Raw genomic sequence first — 22,268 nt, forward strand, 5'->3', positions numbered from 1 at the left:
TAAGCGATGGCGAGCTCCTGCCTCTTCCGGTGAGCTTTGTCGATGTTCTCGATTCTAGTCATCTCCGAACATCATCTGAACGAGTGCTGACCTTTGGGACCTGTGGAAAATCGTGTGCGGGCAAAAGATGTCCGCAGTTTGCAAGCAGTGTGGCCACTCAGCTGTCTGCCAGTCCTGCGCGGCCTGGGACCGCCTCTTCCACTGAAATTTCACAGGTGCGCGAAACTTTGAATGGGCCGCGCTGCCCATTAAAGAGACTGTGCACCCAAATTTTAAAATTAGCGGGAACATTGTTTGCAAGATGTCTGCAGTATTGATAAAAGCCTCTTTTTCCCCTCCTCCTGCTACTCCCTACCCTCCCTCTGCTCCACTCCAACACATTGGGTTGCGTCAGCCTTTGCTCAGTGGGTAGCGCGCTCGCCTCGGAGTCAGAAGGTTGTGGGCTCAAGTCCCATTCCAGAGACTTGAGCCCATAATCCAGGCTGACAATCCCAGTGCAGTGCTGAGGGAGCGCTGCACTGTCGGAGATGCCATTTTTCGGATGAGATGTTAAACTGAGGTCCTGTCTGACCTCGGGTGGACATAAAAGTTCCCATGGCAATATTGGAAGAAGAGCAGGGGAGTTCTCCCTGGTGTCCTGGGGCCAATATTTATCCCTCAACCAACATCACTAAACAGATGATCTGGTCATTATCACATTGCTGTTTGTGGGAGCTTGCTGTGCGCAAATTGGCTGCTGCGTTTCCTACATTACAACAGTGACTACACTTCAGAAGTACTTCATTGGCTGTAAAGCGCTTTGGGGCATCCTGAGGTTGTGAAAGGTGCTATAGAAATGCAAGTTCTCTTTCTTACATAATAGAGCATCCTCGGCACTCTTGAGTAACGTGTGACTTGTAGAATTTAATTTTTTGTATTTGCTGCTCATGCGCTCCTGTGAAGAGCCGTGGGACGTTTTAAGAACATAAGCAATAGGAGCAGGAGTCGGCCATACGGCCCCTCGAGCCTGCTCCGCCATTCAGTAAGATCATGGCTGATGACCTCCACACCACTTTCCCTGCGCGATCCCCCAAATCTCTTGATTCCCTTAGTGCCCAAAAATCTCAGTCTTGAAACATAGAAACTAGGAGCAGGAGTAGGCCATTCGGCCCTTCGAGCCTGCTCCGCCATTCAACGAGATCATGGCTGATCATCCAAACCCTAGCACCCGGTCCCTACACTGACAGGCAACCCCACGTATTTAATCCCCCCTAACACTAAGGGCCAATTTTTATCATGGCCAATCAACCTAATCCGCACATCTTTGGACTGTGGGAGGAAACCGGAGCACCCGGAGAAAACCCACGCAAACACGGGGAGAATGTGCAAACTCCACACAGACAGTCACCCGAGGCCGGATTCGAACCCGGGTCCCTGGCGCTGTGAGGCAACAGTGCTAACCACTATGCCACCGTGCTGCCCTTGAATATACTCATCGTCTGAGCATCCACCACTCTCTGGGTTTTCCTATGTTAAAGGCGCTAGATAAATGCAAGTTTTTTTGGTAGTGGTAGAATTGGGAAAATCCAAACCTGATTTAATAATCCTGAATCCCTTCACAGAATCACAGAAACCCCACAGTGCAGATAGAGGCCATTTCGGCCCATCGAGCCTGCACCGACACATATCCCACCCGATCCCCGTAACCCCTACACCAACACATATCCCACCCTATCCCTGTAACCCCACGTATTTAATCCCCCTAACACTAAGGGTCAATTTATCATAGCCAATCAACCTAACCCGCACATCTTTGGACTGTGGGAGGAAACCGGAACACCCGGAGAAAACCCACGCAAACACGGGGAGAACGTGCAAACTCCACACAGACAGTCGCCCGAGGCCGGATTCGAACCCGGGTCTCTGGCGCTGTGAGGCAACAGTGCTAACCTTGTGACCATAGGAATTCTGATTTACTCAGTTTCTTCATAAACCAATAGCCCTGCCCATAACTTCACCTGATTGTAGATTCATAGAATGATACAGCGCTGAAGGAGGCCGTTCGGCCTGTCGTGCTTGTGCCGGCCCTTTTGAAAGAGCTATCCAATCAGTCACACTCCCATGCTCTTTCTCCATTCTGTGAATACTTTCTTTAAAAGCCTATAAGTAGCTGCAGTAGAGTGATTGGGCTCCTGCATATATTTTGTTTTATCTTTTCCCAACTGCCAAAATCGTGGCACGGGAGGCCTTTTTTTACAGCTTTGTGTCTCATCCTTGTTTTCAAATCCCTCCATGGCCTCGCCCCTCCTTATCTCTAATCTCCTCCAGAGCTGCCACCCTCCAAGATCTCTGCGATCCTCAAATTCTGGCATCTTTCGGATGAGAGATTAACTGAGGCCCCGTCTGCTCTCTCAGGTGGACGTAAAAGATTCCATGGCACTATTTTGAAGAAGAGCAGGGGAGTTCTCCCCGGTGTCCTGGGGCCAATATTTATCCCTCAGTCAACAACATTAAAACAGATTATCTGGTCATTATCCCATTGCTGTCTGTGGGAGCTTGCTGGGCGCAAATTGGCTGCTGCGTTTCCCACATTACTACAGTGACTCCACCTCAAAAAGTACTTCATTAGCTGTAAAGCGCTATGAGATGTCCGGTGGTCGTGAGAGGTGCTATAGAAATGCAAGTCTTTTTTCTTGAGCATCCCCGACTAATCGCTCCACCATTGGCGGCCGTGCCTTCAGCTACCTGGGCCCTAAGCTCTAGCATTCCCTCCCTGGATATCGCGGCCTCTCTTTTTCCTCCTTTTTAAGATGCTCCTTAAAACCTACCTCTTTGACCAAGCTCTGCCCTAATATCTCTTTGTGGCTCGGTGTCAAATTTTGTTGGAAAATGCTTCTGTGACGCGCCTTGGGACGTTTCATTGCATTAAAGGCGCTATATAGATACAAGTTGTTGTTGAATCTGTTGACTGTTGGAAACGGTCGGTGATTCTTGTCGTGTCTTGCCATGTTCCGCGTTGAGTCCTGTGATCAGACTGGTGGATGTGGGGCGGAATCTATACGCATGTTTTGACAGTTCCCAGGGAGAGCGAATATACATTCCAAAGGATTGAGTTTCACTGCTTTTCGTGCTTCTGCCAGTCGACCATCAGGCTCCGCTGCTCCTGCTCAACTTTGTCCCATTGATGAACTGGGGCTTTGTTACTTTAATGTATGGCTAGGGTTTTTTTTTTTGAGGTGGGCGGAGATGAAGAGGGATTGATCTGCAAAGGAGGAAGTCATCCCTTTTACAAGATTACTGTGTTCCTTTCTTCATTTTAATTACTGTGAATCTGTTTCCTGGACTTTCTTATTTCCCCCTCCCCCTCCTCTTTCATCCGCCTCCTCCCCTCTCCCAGTTGGAGTTCTTCACATGCTTCTGTAACCCACTGGAGTCGAGTTACTTCCATTTTTTTTAATGCTGAAAATTGTGGGTGAGCAATCCGAGAGAGACTGCCTGAAAGCCCTGGCTCACTATCCCCTTCTCATGAAAACTGCCGTGACACAAACTGGACTTAAACCCAAGACCAATCCATCTTGTAACAATCGATTAGGCACTCTACAGCCTTCTGGACTCAATATCGAGTTCAACAATTTCAGATCATAACCTCGGCCCCTATATATATATTTTTCCTCCCACAGGGCAGCTGTCTTTCACTCTGCCAGCGCAATTCACACTTCATCTAGAGCCATCCTTTGTTCCTTAACCTGTCCCATTACCATCTCTTCTCACCTTGACTGTCTCTCAATGACTCTTAATCCCTCCTGCTTTCTATCCTATCACTGACCGTCTCTTTTGTTCTTTCATCCCCTCCCCCTTTTCCCAACCCCTAACCAGCTTTAAAATCTATTCTATTTCCTGCTTTTTTTCTCAGTTCTGACGAAGGGTCTTCGACCTGAAACGTTAACACTCTCTCTCCACGGATGCTGCCTGAGTTTTTCCAGCGTTTTCTGTTGTTATTTTGGATTTCCAGTATCCGCAGTATTTTGCTATTGCCATCTAGTAACAATATCACTTTTTAACCACAGCGCTTGGCTTCGTGAACGGGGAGAGCCTAAATAGAAAGAAAGACTTGCATTTCTATAGCACCTTTCACGACCACCGGACGCCTCAAAGCGCTTTTACACCAAAGAAGTACTTTTGAAGCAGAGTCACTGTTGTAATGTGGGAAACGCGGCAGCCAATTTGCATACAACAAGCTCCCACAAACAGCAATGTGATGATCTGTTTTTGTTCTGTTGGTTGAGGGATAAATATTGGCCAGGACACCGGGGATAACTCCCCTGCTCTTCATCGAAAATAGTGGCCATGGGATCTTTTACGTCCGCCTGAGAGAGCTGGTTTAACGTCTCATCTGAAAGACTGCACCTCCGACAGTGCAGCACTCCCTCAGCACTGCACTGGAGTGTCAGCCTAGCTTTATGTGCTCATAAAGCCACAACCTTCTGACTCGGCTGTGAGAGTGCTATCCACTGAGCCACAGCTGACACTTGGCAACATAGGCTTAGATAACAGGGTAGTGAGAGATCAAGAAATGGCCGAAACACGCTCAGCGTTTTGACACTGCTCTGTTCTCCCTGAATGAAAGGGATAACTGTAATGTAGTTCTAATTTTCCACTTGGGTAATATTTTTTGTGGGGGAGGGGACCAGCAGTCCCATCGTCCTCACACAAGGCTAGGCTTTTACTTATCCCAGAATGCTTCTGTATTTATCAATATTTATTGTATGGCCAATATTTGTCCCTCAACCAACATTAAAAAAAAAATCAGATAATCTGGTCATTATCACATTGCTGTTTCTGGGAGCTTGCTGTGTGCAAATTGGCTGCCGTGTTTCCCGCATTACAACAGCGACTCCACTTCAAAAAGTGCTTCATTGGCTGTAAAGCGCTTTGAGACGTCTGGTGGCTGTGAAAGGCGCTATATAAATGCAAGTCAGTCTTTCTTTGTAAAAATGACACTCCAGCCACCCCCCCTCTACTCTCTTGGAAGATGCCGACTCCTTACATAGAAACATAGAAGATAGGAGCAGGAGTAGGCCATTCGGCCCCTCGAGCCTGCTCCGCCATTCAATGAGATCATGGCTGATCATCCAAATTCAGTACCCTGTCCCTGCCTTCTCCCCATATCCCTTGATCCCTTTAGCCGTAAGAAATATATCTAACTCCTTCTTGAATATATTTAATGAAATGGCCTCTACTGCCTTCTGTGGTAGAGAATTCCACAGGTTCACCACTCTCTGGGTGAAGAAATTCCTGCTCCATCTCAGTCCTAAATGGCTTACCCCTTATCCTTAGACTGTGATGTTGTTCTAAAAGCACCAGCTGTCTTCCAGCGTCTCTCCCCAAACGGCTGTTCTTTGAAATCAGGTCTAGGCGGCGAGTGTCAGCAGGCTATTCGATGGTGCAGGAGGGGCATCAGAGCAGGAAAGAGCTCTTTCGAAATGAAAGCTGAAAATGCTGGAAATACTCACTGCCTGACCTGTTATCTGTGAAGAGAGAGAAACAGAGTTAACGAATGAGATAAACATCTTAGTCGACCACACTGGACCCAGGTCTGCAGTATTTTCTTTTTTTTTGAGCTGCATGAAGTACTGGTGGCTACGGACCTGTCGCCTGGTGATGGGTAGTGCTTGGAGTGTTTGAGTTGATGAATTAAGAGCACCATACAAGAAGAGGACTGCACATCGTTGAAGTGTTCCGACTGGAGGACCGCATTTTAGCATTGTGGTTATGTCACTGGACTAGCAATCCAGAGGGAAAGAAATCCCGGTTTGGGAATTTTGAATTCAGCTGGTGTCAGTAAAAGTGACCGTGAAGCTGTGGGATTGTCGTTTTTAAAAACCCAACTGGTTCTCCGATGTCCTCTTTAGGGAAAGCAACCTGCTGCCCTTACTTGGCCTGGCTTGTGTTTGACTCCAGTCCAAACCCAACATACGATAGCAAAATACTGCAGATGCTGGAAATCCGAAATAACAACAGAAAATGCTGGAAAAACTCAGCAGGCCAGGCAACATCTGTGGAGAGAAATTAGAGTCGATGTTTCAGGTCGAAACCCTTTTTCAAAACTGGAAAGGAAATGAAATAGATCGAAGGCAGGGCTGTGATAGAACAAAAGAAGTAAAAGAGTCATTTAAGAGGTATTCAAAACCAGACGAGATGGTAATAGGACAGTGGAGACAAAAGACGGCTGAGGGACATACGAGAATGGATTAGGAAAAAAAGGGGGGCTTTTGGCAGATACAAAGGACTAAAGGACAGAGGAAGCCCTAGAGGAGTATAAAAAGTGCAGGGGGATACTTAAAAAAGAAATTAGGAGAGCGAGGAGGGGACATGAAATAACACTGGCGAGCAAAATAAAGGAAAATCCTAAGGTGTTTTATAAGTATATTAAGGGCAAGAGGAGGGACCCGGGTTCGAATCCGGCCTCGGGTGACTGTGTGGAGTTTGCACATTCTCCCCGTGTTTGCGTGGGTTTCCTCCGGGTGCTCCGGTTTCCTCCCACAGTCCAAAGATGTGCGGGTTAGGTTGATTGGCTATGATAAATTGACCCTTAGTGTTAGGGGGATTAAATACGTGGGGTTACGGGGATAGGGTGGGATATGTGTTGGTGTAGGGGTTACGGGGATCGGGTGGGATATGTGTCGGTGCAGGCTCGATGGGCCGAAATGGCCTCTATCTGCACTGTGGGGTTTCTGTGATTCTGTGTGATTCTGTGAAAGTGGCAATCTGTGTGTGGAGCCAGAAGATGTAGGTGGGGTTTTAAATGAATTTTTTGCATCTGTGTTCACTATGGAGAAGGACGATGTAGACATAGAAATCGGGCAGGGGGACTGTGATATACTTGAACATATTAGCATCGAGAGGGAGGAGGTACTGGCAGTTTTAGCAGGCTTAAAAGTGGATAAATCCCCAGGCCCGGACGAGATGTATCCCAGGCTGCTGTGTAAGGCAAAGGAGGAGATTGCAGGGGCTCTGACACACAAATTTTCAGAACCTCTCTGGCCACAGGGGAGGTGCCAGAGGATTGGAGGACAGCTAACATAGTACCATTATTCAAGAAGGGTAGTAGGGATAAACCAGGGAATAACCGGCCAGTGAGCCTAACATCAGTGGTAGGGAAATTATTGGAAAAAATTCTGAGGGACAGAATTAGTCTCCACTTGGAGAGGCAAGGATTAATCAGGGATAGTCAGCATGGCTTTGTCAAGAGAAGATCATGTCTGACTAATTTGATTGAATTTTTCGAAGGGGTTGACTAGGTGTGTGGATGAGGGGAGTGCAGTGGATGTGGTATACATGGATTTCAGTAAGGCTTTCGATAAAGTCCCGCATAGGAGGACTGGTAGGAGACTGGTCAAGAAGGTAAGAGCCCATGGGATCCAGGGTGCCTTGGCACATTGGATCCAAAACTGGCTTAGTGGCGGAAGGCAGAGGGTGATGGTCGAAGGTTGTTTTTGTGACTGGAAGCCTGTGTCCAGTGGGGTACCGCAGGGATTGCTGCTGGGTCCCTTGCCGTTTGTGGTCTACATTAATGATTTGGATGTGAATGTAAAAGGTATGATCAGTAAGTTCGCAGATGACACGAAAATTGGTGGGGTGGTATATAGCGAGGAGGGTAGCCTCAGTCTGCAGGATGATATAGATGGGTTGGTCAGATGGGTGGAACAGTGGCAAATGGAATTTTAACCCTGAAAAGTGTGAGGTGATGCATTTTGGAGGGACTAACAAGGCAAGGGAAACACAATGAATGGTAAGACCCTAGGAAAGACAGAGGATCAGAGGACTTGATGTGCATGTACATAGATCCCTGAAGGCAGCAGAACCGGTGGGATAAGGTGGTTAAAAGGCATATGGGATACTTGCCTTCATTAGCCAGACGGCATTGAATATAAGAGCAGGGAGGTTATGATGGAGCTGTACAAAACGCTGGTTAGGCCACAGCTGGAATAGTGTGTGCAGTTCTGGTCGCCACACTATAGGAAGGATGTGATTGCTTTGGAGAGGGTGCAGAGAAGATTTCACCAGGATGTTACCTGGGATGGAGCGCCTCAGCTATGAAGAGAGGCTGGACAGGCTGGAGTTGTTTTCCTTGGAGCAGAGAAGGCTGAGGGGGACCTGATTGAGGTGTACAAAATTATGAGGGGCATAGATAGGGTAGATAGAAGGAACTTTTTCCCTTCGTAGAGGGGTCAATAACCAGGGGGCATAGATTCAAGGTAAGGGGCAGGAGGTTTAGAGGGGATTTGAGGAAAAACTTTTTCACCCAGAGGGTGGTTGGAGTCTGGAACTCACTGCCTGAAAGGGTGGTAGAGGCAGGAACCCTCAACATTCAAGAAGCATTTGGGTGAGCACTTGAAATGCCATAGCATACAAGGCTACGGACCAATGCTGGAAAATGGGATTAGATTAGACCGGGCCTGATGGCCGGCGCGGGACGCGATGGGCCGAAGGCCTCTTTCTGTGCTGTATAACTCTATGACTCTATTAGGTGTGAAGTGTACTGGCAGGATGAGAGACAGCTGCCATGTGGAGAGAGGGGAAAAAAAGAGGAAAAGGGGGTGTGGGGGGAGAAGGAAGACCCAAAACAAAGGGTGTGGAAAAAAGAGTAAAAATGTAATAGGGGCCGAGGTTATGATCTGAAATTGTTGAACTCGATGTTGGGGTCCGGAAGGCTGCAAAGTGCCTAATTGGAAGATGAGGTGCTGTTCCTCGAGTTTACGTTGAGCTTCCATGGAACAATGCAAGAGGCCGTAACGTAGTTGACTCTTAACTGCCCCTGAAGTGGCTTAAGGAGCCAGTCTGTTGTAGCACCGACTAGGGGTGGACAATAAATGCCCAGCGACAACCACATCTTGAGAATGAATTTATAAAAAGCACAAACGGCTCTCCACACCGGTGCTGCCACTAGGTTTGCACGGTGTATTGGTCCCTTGTTCCTCTTTCCCCTTTTTTTTAACTTCCTCCCGTTGCACTTATTCTTTTCAGAGTTGGAACTAGTGGGCCTTGCTAATGAGAATTTCTACAACTTTTCCCCTCTTTTTTTTTCTTTCTGCCCGCTCTTTTCTTTTCTTTTCTCTTCTGCCCGCTCCCCACTTCTCTCCCCCCCCCCCCCCCCCCCCCCCCCCCCTTCCCTGAGGGTGCAGGCCTGTGCCGGAGTAGGTGGCTCCACGTGTTGCCGGCTGCCCTCCCGGTACCTTGGCCAGGTGGTCATTTCTCAACGTGAGGTTAGAGGGCATCGACGGGCTATTCAACTGCGGAAGGTCCCGGAGCCGAGCCTGATCCTTATTTATCCAACGTCCCCACACACATGCACTGTGGGTCTCCAACAGGAGTCATTGCATTGCAATCAGGAGCAGGGACCAATGGCCCCTCTAAGTGGCCGTGCCGGTAACGGGGAAGGTCCCGCGCAGGCCGCTCACTGGCCTTTCCAGTGTAAATTTAAAGGGATCACGCAACAGGCCGCGCAGAGCAAAGCGCAGCTTACAGGGAACATTGGCAGGAACCCTGGTGGCTGATTGACTTTATTTCACATGGTGATCTAGTGTGGCACTTGTTGTCAGCGTATCGCTTTACCTTTACGAGTGCTTCACGGCACTTGTAAACTCATGAATGTTTCAGTGGCCTTTTCAGGGAAGCAGCAACTTAATTATTTATTGATGGTTTTGTTCATGCTACATGTCGCAGACGGCATCCCCCCCTGCCGGTACTTGAACCTGTGTCCTTGAATATCGCGGCGTGCGACCTGTCAGTGCACAGAACGGAAGTGGCAAAACACAAAGCCGAGACTGGCTCTTGAAGCCTGACTCGAGGGAAAGGCCGAGGCTGCTGAACCAAGCTTCTAAGTTTTTTTAGTTTTCGAGTTTCCTGTCCCAGGTCTGAGTTCTGGCTAAAGCTGGTTTCACTTCACGTCTGTTCACCAGTGAAACATTATTTGCTTCTGAATTTTGGTTAATTTTTCACCACCCCCTCCCCTCCCCAAGGGTTGCAAAAAGCAAAAAAGAAAGACTTGCATTTCTATAGCGCCTTTCGCGACCACCGGACGTCGCAAAGCACTTCACGGCCAATGAAGTGCTTTTTGAAGTGTAGTCACTGTTGTAATGTGGGAAACGCGGCAGCCAATTGCGCACCGCAAGCTCCCACAAACAGCAATGTGATACGGCCAGATAATCTGCCTTTTGTTATGCTGATTGAGGGTAAATATTGGCCAACATTCCAGGATTGCCCGGGAGTCTCCAGGACTTGAAGGTTAATCTCCAGGACACTGCTGAAAGTGAAGGCCCAGGGGAAAAATCATAGGAGCATTAAAAAACAATCTTTGACCACTTGTTTATTTGTTACTGGAGCTTGGGGCGGGGCGGGGGGGTGGTTAGGAAAGGGCTGTTTGACTGACTGGCTGATTGGGCATCAGCTAATTAAGAGTCGTTCACTTTCCAACTAGCATGGGAAGGCAAGGCGGTGCTGGGATGGACATTTTGCGGCACCAATGGCGTAAGTGGGGAGGGGGTGCGAAGTGGTTGAAGGTCTGTGACAAAACCTCCAGGCATATGTCCAATCAGAGTTGGCAAATCTATGCCCAACCCCCCCCCCCCCCCCCAATTAGATAATCTGGAATAAAAAGCTAGCATCAGTAATGGTAACCATGAAACTATCAAATTGTCGTAATAACCCATCTGGTTCACTAACGTCCTTTAGGGAAGGAAATCTGCTGTCCTTACCGGTCTGGCCTATATGTGACTCCAGACCCACAGCAATGTGGTTGACTCTTAACTGCCCTCTGAAATGGCCTAGCGAGACACTCAGTTGTAACTAACCGCTACAAAACATAATAACCATGAAACCGGGCGGACCACCCGGCATCGACCTCGGCAACCGGCTACGGACATGGCAACGGCAACACCCAGCCCAGTCAACCCTGCAAAGCCCTCCTCGCTAACATCTGGGGACTTGTGCCAAAATTGGGAGAGCTGTCCCACAGACTAGTCAAGCAACAGCCTGAAATAGTCATACTCACAGAATCATACCTTTCAGCCAATGTCCCAAATGATGGATCTTGTCTTAATGTGTATCATATCTGGAAAAACTTTCTTTCAAATGTCAGCCATGGCTCAGTGGGTAGCGCTCTCTTGACTCCGAGTCATGAAGGTTGTGGCTTCCTGTCCCACTCCAGGGACTTCAGCTCAAAAATCTAGGCTGGCACTCCAGGGCAGTACTGAGGGAGTGCTGCACTGCCGGAGGTGCCGTCTTTCGGAGGAGGACGTTAAACCGCGGCCCCGTCTGCGCTCTCAGGTGGACGTAAAAGATCCCACGGTACTATTTTGAAGAAGCGCAGGGGAGTTATCCCCGGTGTCCTGTCCAATATTTATCTCTTAACCACATCACAAACAGACCTGAAACGTTAACTCTGTTTCTCTCTCCACGGATGCTGGCTGGCCTGCTGAGTATTTCCAGCATTTTCTGTTGTTATTTCACAAACAGATTATCTGGTCATTATCACCTGTTTTATAAGCTGTTTGTGGGAGCTTGCTGTCTGCAAATTGGCTGCTATGTTTTCTACATTACAACAGTGACTACACTTCAAAAATAGCTTAATTGGCTTTTGGACGTCCTGATGTCCCTGAAAGGCGCTATAGAAATGCAGTCTTTCTTTTCATTTCAAATATCTATGTATACCTTTCCATCAATAGTGTCTTTCAAAGATGCTTCACTTGTTAATTTGGCATTTATGATGGAAATTATGACATCATTGGAATATGAACTGACTGCTGTCCATTGGTTGGATCCAACTCAGGATCAGGTTTCCTCTGCCAAATTAATCGTCCTAATTTGCTGTCCTAAGCGATTTCTGCAGGAAAATAGGTGCGTGCGGATTGCCGTTGAGGATGGGTTCAGGTTCCACTATAATTTCCTTGGGGATGAACAGTCTGCTCATCCGCACTGTCTAGGCTCACGCATGAAGAAGAGGCATAGGCTGAGATACTGGGGAGATGGTGTTGCCCCTGGACTGTAACTCCCCATGCGTCAGCATCTTGGGAGAGGAGGAGGGGGAAAAAATGGAAAGGAGATCAATTCTGTAGCCTTACCCCTAGCTAAAAGACAGAACCGTCTTGCATTTTCATATAGGACGTTTTACAACCTCACTGCTGTAATGTAGGAAACGCGGCTGCCAATCTGCGCACAGCAAGCTCCCACAGGCAGCAATGTGACAATGACCAGGTAATGCTTTTAGGTTTAAAAAAACAAAAACAACAAAATGCTGGAAAAAACTCAGCAGGCCAGGCAACATCCATGGAGAGAAATAGAGTCAACGTTTCAGGTGAAAACCCTTTGTCAAGACTGAAGAAGCACAGAAATGGATTAGTGGGGGCTGGGAGAGAACAAAAGAGAAGTGAAGAGACATTAAGAGGTATCAAAACCAGACGAGATGGTGATAGGACTAGTGGAGATAAAAGACAGTTCTAGATTAGGTGTGAAATGTGCTGGCAGAATGGGAGACAGCTGCCATGTGGGAGAGAAAAAAAATGCTTTAGGTGTTGGCTGAGGGATAAGTATTGGCCAGGACACTGGGAGAACTCCCCTGCTTCTCTTCGAAATAGTGCCGTGGGATCTTTTGCGTCCACCTGAGAGGGCTTGGTTTTATGTCTCATCCAAAAGATGGCACCTTCCGACGGTGGTCGCCCCTATTTCGGCACTGCCCTGGGGAGTGTCGGCCTTAAACCCCTGGAGTGGGGCTTGAACCACTGCCTTCTGGCTCTGCGCTGAGAGTGCCACCCACTGAGCCACGGGTGACACAAGTATTGGGGATTCCTCCATTGTTCACTGGAATGCTGGACTGCACAGTTTATCGGCGCAAAAGCACTGTCAAATTTTCCACTGCTCGTTCAGCTGGGCTGCCATACCTGTTGGAACATTGGCTTTAGGGTTATCTGAATCCGAGTGGGAAGAGGCCCAGTCCCTGGCGAGCAGTCTACCCCTCCAGGCTCGGTCAATGAGCCAGGTGGGCTGATCTGTAGCTAAAAGCACCACCAAGTCCCGAAGTTGCTCAGTGATTAAGCTTGGCAAGGGTAACGCTGAATCTGACATCATGTAGCTTTCTCCAACTTTACTCACTTTTGAACTGAGGGGGGGAAACGGATAAAATGACAATTCATTTCATTTTTTTTAAAGTCGAGAACTGTTGGGCAATGTTCCTGACTTAGATAGAAACATAGAAGATAGGAGCAGGAGTAGGCCATTCGGCCCCTCGAGCCTATTCCGCCATTTAATGAGATCATGGCTGATCATCCAAATTCAGAATTCCACAGGTTCACCCCTATCTGAGTGAAGAAATTCCTCCTCATCTCAGTCTTAAATGGCCGACCCCTTATCCTGAGACTATGCCCCCCTAGTTCTAGACACTCCAGCCAGGGGGAGCAACCTCTCGGCATCTACCCTGTCAATCCCCCTCAGAATCTTGTATGTTTCAATGGGATCACCTCTCATTCTTCTAAACTCCAGAGAGTATCGGCCCAATCTACTCAATCTCTCCTCATAGGACAGCCCCCTCATCCCAGGATTTTTGTATACAGTACTGGAAATAATGTCCCTGCTTTCTCCCCATATCCCTTTAGCCTTAAGAAGTATATACAACTCCTTCTTGAATATATTTAATGAATTGGCCTCAACTGCCTTGTGTGGTAGAGAATTCCACAGGTTCACCACTCTGGGTGAAGAAATTCCTCCTCATCTCAGTCCTAAATGGCTAACCCCTTATCCTGAGAAAACCACAAGACGTATGTTTTTGCTGAGATTATTTTGGGGGGATGGGGAACTTCTATTTTTTTTTCTGTGAATTTATTTTTTTGGGCCTCTCCTATTCCTGGAATATTTTGAGTGTTAAGATGACTGTCGTCAAATGGCAAAGATCTGGTGACTCTGCACCAGTTTTAGTTCTGTTCCCTTTGGCACTAACCAACGAAAAGTTTGTATTAGAAAACCAAACGCTTTCTCGGAGAACCTTCGGCCCTTCACCCTGGACCAGTTGTTTTCAAACTTTTTAATGCCGTGGATTCCCCTCCAAACATGGATGTACTATTGGGGACCCCCAGCCATTAGGTACTTAGTTGCCCAATGGAAAACTGTGCAAAAATGTTTTAAGAACATAAGAAATAGGAGCCAGGAGTCGGCCATTCGGCCCCTCGAGGCTGCTCCGCCATTCAATGAGATCATGGCTGATCATCGACCTCAACTCCACTTTCCCGCCCGATCCCCATATCCCTCGATTGTCCTAGAGTCCAAAAATCTATCGATCTCCGCCTTGAATATACGCAAGGACTCGGCATCCGCAGCCCCCTGGGGCAGAGAATTCCAAAGATTCACAACCCTCTGAGTGAAGAAATTCCTCCTTATCCCAGTCTTAAATGGCCGACCCCTTATCCTGAGACTGTGCCCCCCCCCTAGTTCTAGATTCTCCAGCCAGGGGGAACAACCTCTCGGCATCTACCCTGTCAATCCCCCTCAGAATCTTGTATGTTTCAATGAGATCACCTCTCATTCTCCTAAACTCCAGAGAGTATAGGCCCATTCTACACAACCTCTCATCCCAGGATTTTTGCATACAGTAATGGAAATAATATGCTAATATTAGGGGAGTCCAGAACAAGGTGGCATAAGCTTAAAATTAGAGCCAGACTATTCAGGAGTGATATCAGGAAGCACTTCTTCACACAAAGGGGAGTGGAAATCTGGAAAACTCTTCCTCCAAAAAGCTGTTGAGGCTGTTGGGGGTCAATTGAAAATTTCAAAACTGAGATCGATTACATTTTTGTTAGGCAAAGGGTATTGAGGGCTGCAGAGCCAGGGCGGGTAGATGGAGTTAAGATACAGATCAGGCATATTCTGATTGAATGGCGGAACAGGCTCGAGGGGCGGAATGGCCTCCTCCTGTTCCTGATAAATTTACAAAAACAGAATTGGAGAGACGGATGAGCATAAATCCGACTGCTGACCATCTGGGGTCCGGGAACCTCAATTTGAGAACCCAGTGGTATGCCATTCTTTGAGGCAGGATATTTATGGCCTGGTTTGATGGAAAGCAGTGTTGGTGCGTGTCCATGCTCGTGTGTGGATCCCTATTTCTATTTATAAAAAGAACTTGCATTTCTATAGCACCGTTCACAATCTCCGGAAGTCCCAAAGCGCTTCACAGCCAATGAAGTACTTTTGAAGTGTAGTCACTGTTGTAATGAAGGAAATGCGGCAGCTAATCTGTGCACAGCAAGCTCCCACAATCAGTAATGGGATAATGATCACGGAAAAAAAAATTATCTGATGTTGATTGAGGGTTGAATGTTGGCCAGGATACTGGGGAAAATTCTCCTGCTCCTCTTCAAAATAGTGCCATGGGATCGTTCATGTCCACCCGAGAGAGCAGACGGGGCCTCGATTTAACATCTCATCTGAAAGACGGCACCTCCAACAGTGCAGCACTCCCTCAGCACTGCGCTGGAGGGTCAGGCTAGATTTTGTGCTCAAGTCTCTGGAGTGGGGCTCGAACCCACAACCATTCTGACTGAGGCGAGAGCGCTAATCGCTGAGCCACAGCTGAAAAACGTTCCCTGTAAATATCTGCGCTGTCTGTGTGAATGTGTAGCATTGTGTTAATGTCTGTACTTACAGGAAAGTCTCCAGACGTTACCAAATAATGATACCAAACACCTGAAGGCGTTCTTTGGGTCCTGGGAGGTTGCCTGTTGAGAGTCTGTTCACCTTGACGAGTCACGGGGAGGGGAATTTATTTTTCCTTTTTAAAAGTGGGGCTCAATGTGTAATTGGAGTGATTGAGGAGAAGCCGAGCGAGTCTAAAACAGAACCATCGTACATTAAGTCCAGATGAGATGAGGGGGTGAAAGGTTATCGGGGGTAGGCGGGAATGTGGAGTAATCAGATCAGCCATGATCTTATTGAATGGCGGAGCAGGCTCGAGGGGCCGAGTGGCCGACTCCTGCTCCTAATTCACATGTTTGAAATGGGCCAAATGGCCGTTTCTTGCCCTGAGTCATATTGGAGCTTTCCAGCTCTCTTGTAATTGGCGTAGATTGCAATGTCTGGCTGAGGTATTGTTCATTTATATAGCGGCATCATTCCTGGCGTCGCATTTCCGTCTACCCGAGTGGAAGAACACGTCACTCATTTGCCAAATTTCACCGGTTCCGTCGCTTGTCTTGTTAATGAGGTTAATTCTTGAGGGAATAAGTGTGTAACCGTGGAAACTGACTGGTGTGTTTTTTTTGTGTTGATTTTCCCAGGCACTACCCCAAATCGTCGTTCACCGCTGTGGCAGACACCCCGGAAAACCTGCGCCTGAAAAAACAGAGCAAGTTGCAGAGTCAAGTAAGTAACTCTACCATCTCGGCTGAAAGCACCCGCAGGGCGTGGAATCGTTTGCTGTCCTCTTGTCACTGGGCAGCCGGTTCCCAGCAGGCTGTTGAAGGAAGCTGGTTCTTGTCAAGCACTTTGGTGGGTGGCGGGGTGGCGGTGGTGTGAGGTGTGGGGGCGTTTGGTCAATCGGAAATCCAATGGAAGAGCTCGAGTGACCTGTGAGGTACCTTGCAGATTACTGTGCGGTCACGCACGCGCGCAGCTTAGAGGGAACACTGCATCCACCATTGCGGTGTTTGTTGAATCATTTTTCTCCATTGCTCTCCTGCAGGCTGGGGTTTGATTACACAGGTACTGGTTGCCCCCTCTAACAGATTTCCTCTGCCGGTCTAGGGAGGCACCACCAATCCTGACCTCACGCTCTGGCAGAGTAACACACCTGACAGTCAGAGCTTCAAGGGTGGAGGGGAGATGTTGGTGGGCGGGCGGGTCGTGGAGGACCAGTGGGGACTGGCACATCTGTCTGAGCTGCTGAGCGATTGGGGACACATTAGATTGAAATGGGAATCCATAATGATGTCATGGCACGGCACACCAGGGTAGTGGTTATTCTCATCCTTATGTTCAGATCCCTCCGTGGCCTTGCCCCATCCTATCTCTGTAACCTTCTCCAACCCCACAACCCTCCGAAGTATCTGCGCTCCTCTAACTCTGAGCTCTTGTGCATCCCCGATTTTAATCGCTCCACCATTGGTGGCCGTGCCTTCAGCTGCCAAGGCCCTAAGCTCTGGAACTCCCTCCCCAAACCTCTCCACCTCTTTCCTCCATCGGGTAACAGTCTGTCCACTTAACAGTTGGTGTGAGAAGGCGGGGCTCTGCGATGTGTCGGGTGACCAAAGACAGGAGCGGCGGGGTGGGGTGGGGCGGTCGTCTGATGAAACGTCCCAGGACACATCCAGCCAGCGTGGGCAGCCTGAGCAAACGCTGACTTTTCCCTGAGGTTCTTGTGAATAGGATTGGTGGCTGGTTTACCTCTTAAAGGACCTCGGTTAGTTCCTTCCAGTTTGAATATACAATGAAGTCCATCACGTGGAAACGAGCAGTGAGCAGAGCTGTTGATCTTGGAATGTCAGGGAGTGAGACAGGCAGCAAACCTGTTTAAACAAATGGAACTCTGGTTACTCTCTGAAGGTGCTTTTTGCCTTGCTGCTGATAAAGAAAGGAAGAAATTAACTTGCTTTTATGTGGTGCCTTTCATGACTTCAGGACGTCCCAAAGCACTTTGAAGTACTTTTGAAGTGTTGCAATGTAGGAAATACGACAGCCAATTTGCGCACAGCAAGGTCCCACAAACAGCAACGTGATAATGACCAGATAATCTGTTTTTTTAGGTGTTGGTTGAGGGATAAATATTGGCCAGGGCAATGTAACGCTTCCCTGCTCCTCTTCGAAATAGTGCTGCGGTATCTTTTACGTCAATCTGAGAAGGCAGAGGGGGCCTCGATTAACTTCACATCCGAAAGACGGCACCTCTGACAGTGCAGCACTCCCTCAGTACTGCACTGGGAGTGTTGGCCTGGATTTTGCACTCAAATCTCTAGAGTGAGACTCGAACCCACGACCTTCTGCCTCGGAGGAGAAAGGGCTGCCCACTGAGCAGCTTGGGTTCTCGGCGCGCACTGTGCTGTTTTCTTTCTCCTTGGCCCGGTGTGCGCAGCACAGTGACCGCGTTCCAGCCTCTCCGCTTCAACTGGCCGTCTTCGGTGCCGCTCCCGCCGAGGCGTTGGGTTCCACGTGGTTGTGCAGAGCAGACGCGCAGACGATGAATCGAGAAGCCGCTGGGAGAAAAGGCGGGCCCGCGCCAAGGCCCGATCGCGCAGCCGACTCCAAAAGTGGCGCTCTTCGATGTACAAGTGCCTTCAGAACGAGCTGCGGAAAAAACGGGTGGCAATTCTACACCAAAAAGAGAGTGCGTGGCTTCCCAAGAGTGCGGTTGGACAGCTCTGCTACTGAACGCAAACCAGGCTCATTGAGTGAACCGCCAAGAATGCCTTCTTTTAGTAACAAGGCATGGCTGTCCCTGGGACGTTTTACTCCATTAAAGGCGCTATATAAATACAGGAAACTTTGGTTTATCCGGAGGTTGTATGTCCGGAAACTTCGATCTAACGGCAGAAATCAGCAGCCATTTTGGTTAGGTTTTTTTTCTTCACCTAGCATTTTTTTTTTTAACAGCCAGGCTCTGGAAAGCATCTCTGTAGCTTAGCAACAGCTTCAGAGACGCTTCCAAGGTACGGGCCGAGTGTTTACAAACTGTTGCTAAGCAACAGTGTTTGTTGTCAGATACGGAGATGAAAACCTCCGTATCCTTCAACATTAGCGCTGGTCTATCCGGAAGTTTTGATAGAACGGCAGCAGCTCGGTCCCGTCGGTGCCGGATATCGCGAAGTTTCCTGTACAACAACTTCTTGTCCCTCGATGGAATGCTCCATTGAAGCGCTAGTTCACATACGTGACTTTTTAAAATATTATTTGCTCCCAAATCTTCAAGAGTCTTTCTACTGTTTCTCTGCTTTAACAGTCACCCCCAAAAGTATTTTTTTTACAGTTGAGCAGTTAACTGGACTGATGGAACATTTCACACTTCATTTGGCCTGTTAACCCAATGGGTGGGGAAGCTCTATAATTGAATCAATAAGTGGTGCAATCGATGCAAACCTGCTGCTCTGTGTAGTGCCTTCTAGTCAGTCTGCTTATTGATGAATTTCAGTGAATTGATAAGTGTACAATGATGAAATATAGCAGACTGCTGCTTCTGGTTACTTACCAACAGCACAACTGGATTTGATGTTGAATCGCGGCCTAGAACTAAGTGGGCTACGCACGTAACACTTGCCTTAGTACCGAGCTATTTGGCATTGGTTCCCGAGAATGTCATTCTAGCAAGGGGAGCGGTGTCTTTGGGTAAAGCAGTGGGCATATACCGCAGGGCATTGGGACCCTGGGGTGACCAAGCACTGCAAAGATTTCTTGGACTGGGAATGAATATCAAATAGGGTACTGGGGAAAAATTACCATCTTCCCCTCTCGATCAATTCTTTGCAATTGCTGGCGTGGGGAGCTTTTTTTCCTCTGACCGATTAACAGGGCAGACGGGGAATCTCGGTTCGATCTCTCGTTCAAAGGGTGGTTTGCAGCCGATCTCCTTTGCATTTGCTGAGTGGTGTCTGGCTCATTGATTCTAAATTAGCAGAGATGATTCTGCAGCCTGAGTCAGGGTTGGATGATGGCAGTGGTGATGCAGCTCACTGATGCCTTGAGCTCGAGGCATATGACCTTGGCTATTTGTGGATTTTGTACGTGCCAGCTCTTCGAGTGGAGCATCTTTTTTAAGTCACAGAATATTCTTTGTATTTACAGCAAAATTGAGCTTTCAGAGCACAATTTTGTTGAAAAAAAAAATTCGTTTTCTTTCCTTCAACCCTGAGGACAGTGACTCCTTGCTGAGGGCCCACATGCACCGTATGCTCAATCCAGCTATTTGACCACGAGGTGAACCACAATCAAATACGATCCTGTCTATACACAAGTGTCAGCCGTGGCTCAGTGGGCAGCACCCTCGCCTCTGAGTCAGAAGGTTGTGGGTTCGAGTCCCACTCCAGAGACTCGAGCACATAAATCTAGGCTGACACTCCCAGTGCAGTGCTGAGGGAGTCTTTCGGATGAGACGTTAAACCGAGGCCCCGTCTGCTCTCTCAGGTGGACGTAAAAGATCTCATGGCCACTATTTTGAAGAAGAGCAGGGGAGTTCTTCCCCTGGTGTCCTGGGGCCAATATTTATCCCTCCATCAACGTCACTACAACAGATTATCTGGTCATTATCACATTGCTGTTTGTGGGAGCTTGCTGTGCACAAATCGGCTGCTGAGTTTTCCTACAGTAACTCCACTTCAAAAAGTACCTAATTGGCTGTAAAGTGCTTCTGGGACATCCTGAGGTCGTGAAAGGCGCTATATAAATGCAAGTCCTTTTTTTCCAGCGTGTGTCAATGGATAGCAGGGATGGATCCATGACTTTCTTATCTCCCCACCCCCGCCCCCCCACACCCTGCAAATCTCAATGTCCTTATTGCTGTATGGTAGCCATCTGAGCATAAAACAGTTTGAACCAAAGGGCTTTCCTGATCTCTTCACTCAGTTTGCTCTCTCTCTCTCCCTCTCTCTCTCTCTCTCTCTCTCTCTCTCTCTCTCTCTCTCTCTCTCTCTCTCTCTCTGCCAACAGCTCCAGTTTCAATGCTGGTTCTGCTACCTTCGGAGCATCTGACATCATCTTGATTTGCTTTTGCATAGTCCCTCTGGGGGGCCATGGGTTCTGAGCAACATAAACAGCCACCTTTTGTAGCATCAACTGGCATTTATTTTGGTAGCAGCGAGAGAGCTGACTCTTCAACCTTCCTTCATTGGCCAGCAATGGTCTTTCCAAGTTGGCTGGCAGATATCCCTATGCTCTTCCTACTAGTACTATATTTGCCATCTTCCTCTTTTGGTGTTTCAAGATCCACCTGAAGAAGCAGACAGAGCATCAGGCACGTTGGAACGCACCAATCCATCGCTGCTATGGTAGTGTGCATGCAAATTGCATGCTGAAGTACTGGCGTGTAACTTGAACCCACAAACCTCTGACCCAGAGGCAACTGAGTCCAAACTGGCACTCACAGTATGAAACTTACATAGAGCCTACGGCACAAACAGGCCATTCTGCCCAACTGGTCTATGCTGGCGTTTATGCTCCACATGAGCACCCCCCCCCCCCCCCCCCCATTTCATCTAACCCTATCAACATATCCTTCTATCTTCCTCCAAGACACCCTAGTCCATTCCTCTATCACCCTTCGCCTGGCACCTTCCCATGCAAGCGCAGGAGATGTAACACCTGCCCCTATACCCCCCCCCTTCCCATTGTCCAGGGCCCCAAACACCCCTTCCAGGCGAAACAGCGATTTACTTGTACTTCTTGCAATCTAGTATACTGTATTCGCTGCTCACGATGTGGTCTCCTCTATATTGGGGAGACCAAACGCAGATTGGGTGACCGCTTTGCGGAACACCTCCGTTCAGTCCGTAAGGGTGACCCCGAGCTTAATTCACTGCTCCATTCCCACTCGGACCTCACCGTACTCGGGCTCTTGCATTGTTCCACAGAAACCCAGCGTAAGCTCGAGGAACAGCACCTCATCTTCCGATTATGCACTTTACAGCCTTTTGGACTCAATATCGAGTTCAATAATTTCAGATCATAACCTCGGCCCCTATTACATTTTTATATATTTTTTATCCACACCTCTTTTGTGCCCTTCCCCCTTTTTCTCTCTCCCACATGGCAGCTGTCTCTCATTCTGCCAGTGCATTTCACACCTAATCTAGAGCCGTCTTTTGTCTCTCCACTAGTCCTATCACCATCTCGTCTCGTCTTGAATACCTCCTTAATGTCTCTTCACTTCTCTCTTGTTCTCTCATCCCCATTTCCCAGCCCCCAAACTGGCCTTTTAATCGGTTTCATTTCCTGTGTTTTTTCAGTCCTGATGAAGGGTTTCGAACCGAAACGTTGACTCTATTTCTCTCTCCACGGATGTTGCCTGGCCTGCTGAGTTTTTCCAGCATTTTCTGTTATTTCCTTCTATTCCTTTCTCCCGCGTGCTTAAATGCTATGCTATTTGCCACAACTACTCCGTGTGGTAGCAAGTTCTACATTCTAACCACTCTCTGGGTAAAGACATTTCCCCTGAATTCCCCGTTGGACTAATTGTTGACTATCTTATATTTATGACCTCTAATTTTGGACTCCCCACAATTGGAAACATCTTTTCTACGTCTACCCATCAAACCCTTTCA

At 48.2% G+C, this 22,268-nt stretch overlaps 1 protein-coding gene across 2 annotated transcripts in view; it reads left to right on the forward strand.

The window, feature by feature from the left end:
- Positions 1-22,268, forward strand: part of lasp1 (LIM and SH3 protein 1) — a 166,075-nt gene that overhangs the window by 66,324 nt on the left and 77,483 nt on the right. For both annotated transcript variants that reach the window (XM_085966212.1, XM_085966213.1), the window contains exon 3: positions 16,305-16,389. In XM_085966212.1, coding sequence (XP_085822338.1) covers positions 16,305-16,389 — 85 coding nt within the window. The remainder of the gene's footprint in view (positions 1-16,304; positions 16,390-22,268) is intronic.

Source organism: Somniosus microcephalus, chromosome 24 (assembly GCF_052327205.1).
Source record: "Somniosus microcephalus isolate GS21.2 chromosome 24, FLI_Smic_1.0, whole genome shotgun sequence".
NCBI classification, from domain to species: Eukaryota; Metazoa; Chordata; class Chondrichthyes; order Squaliformes; family Somniosidae; genus Somniosus; species Somniosus microcephalus.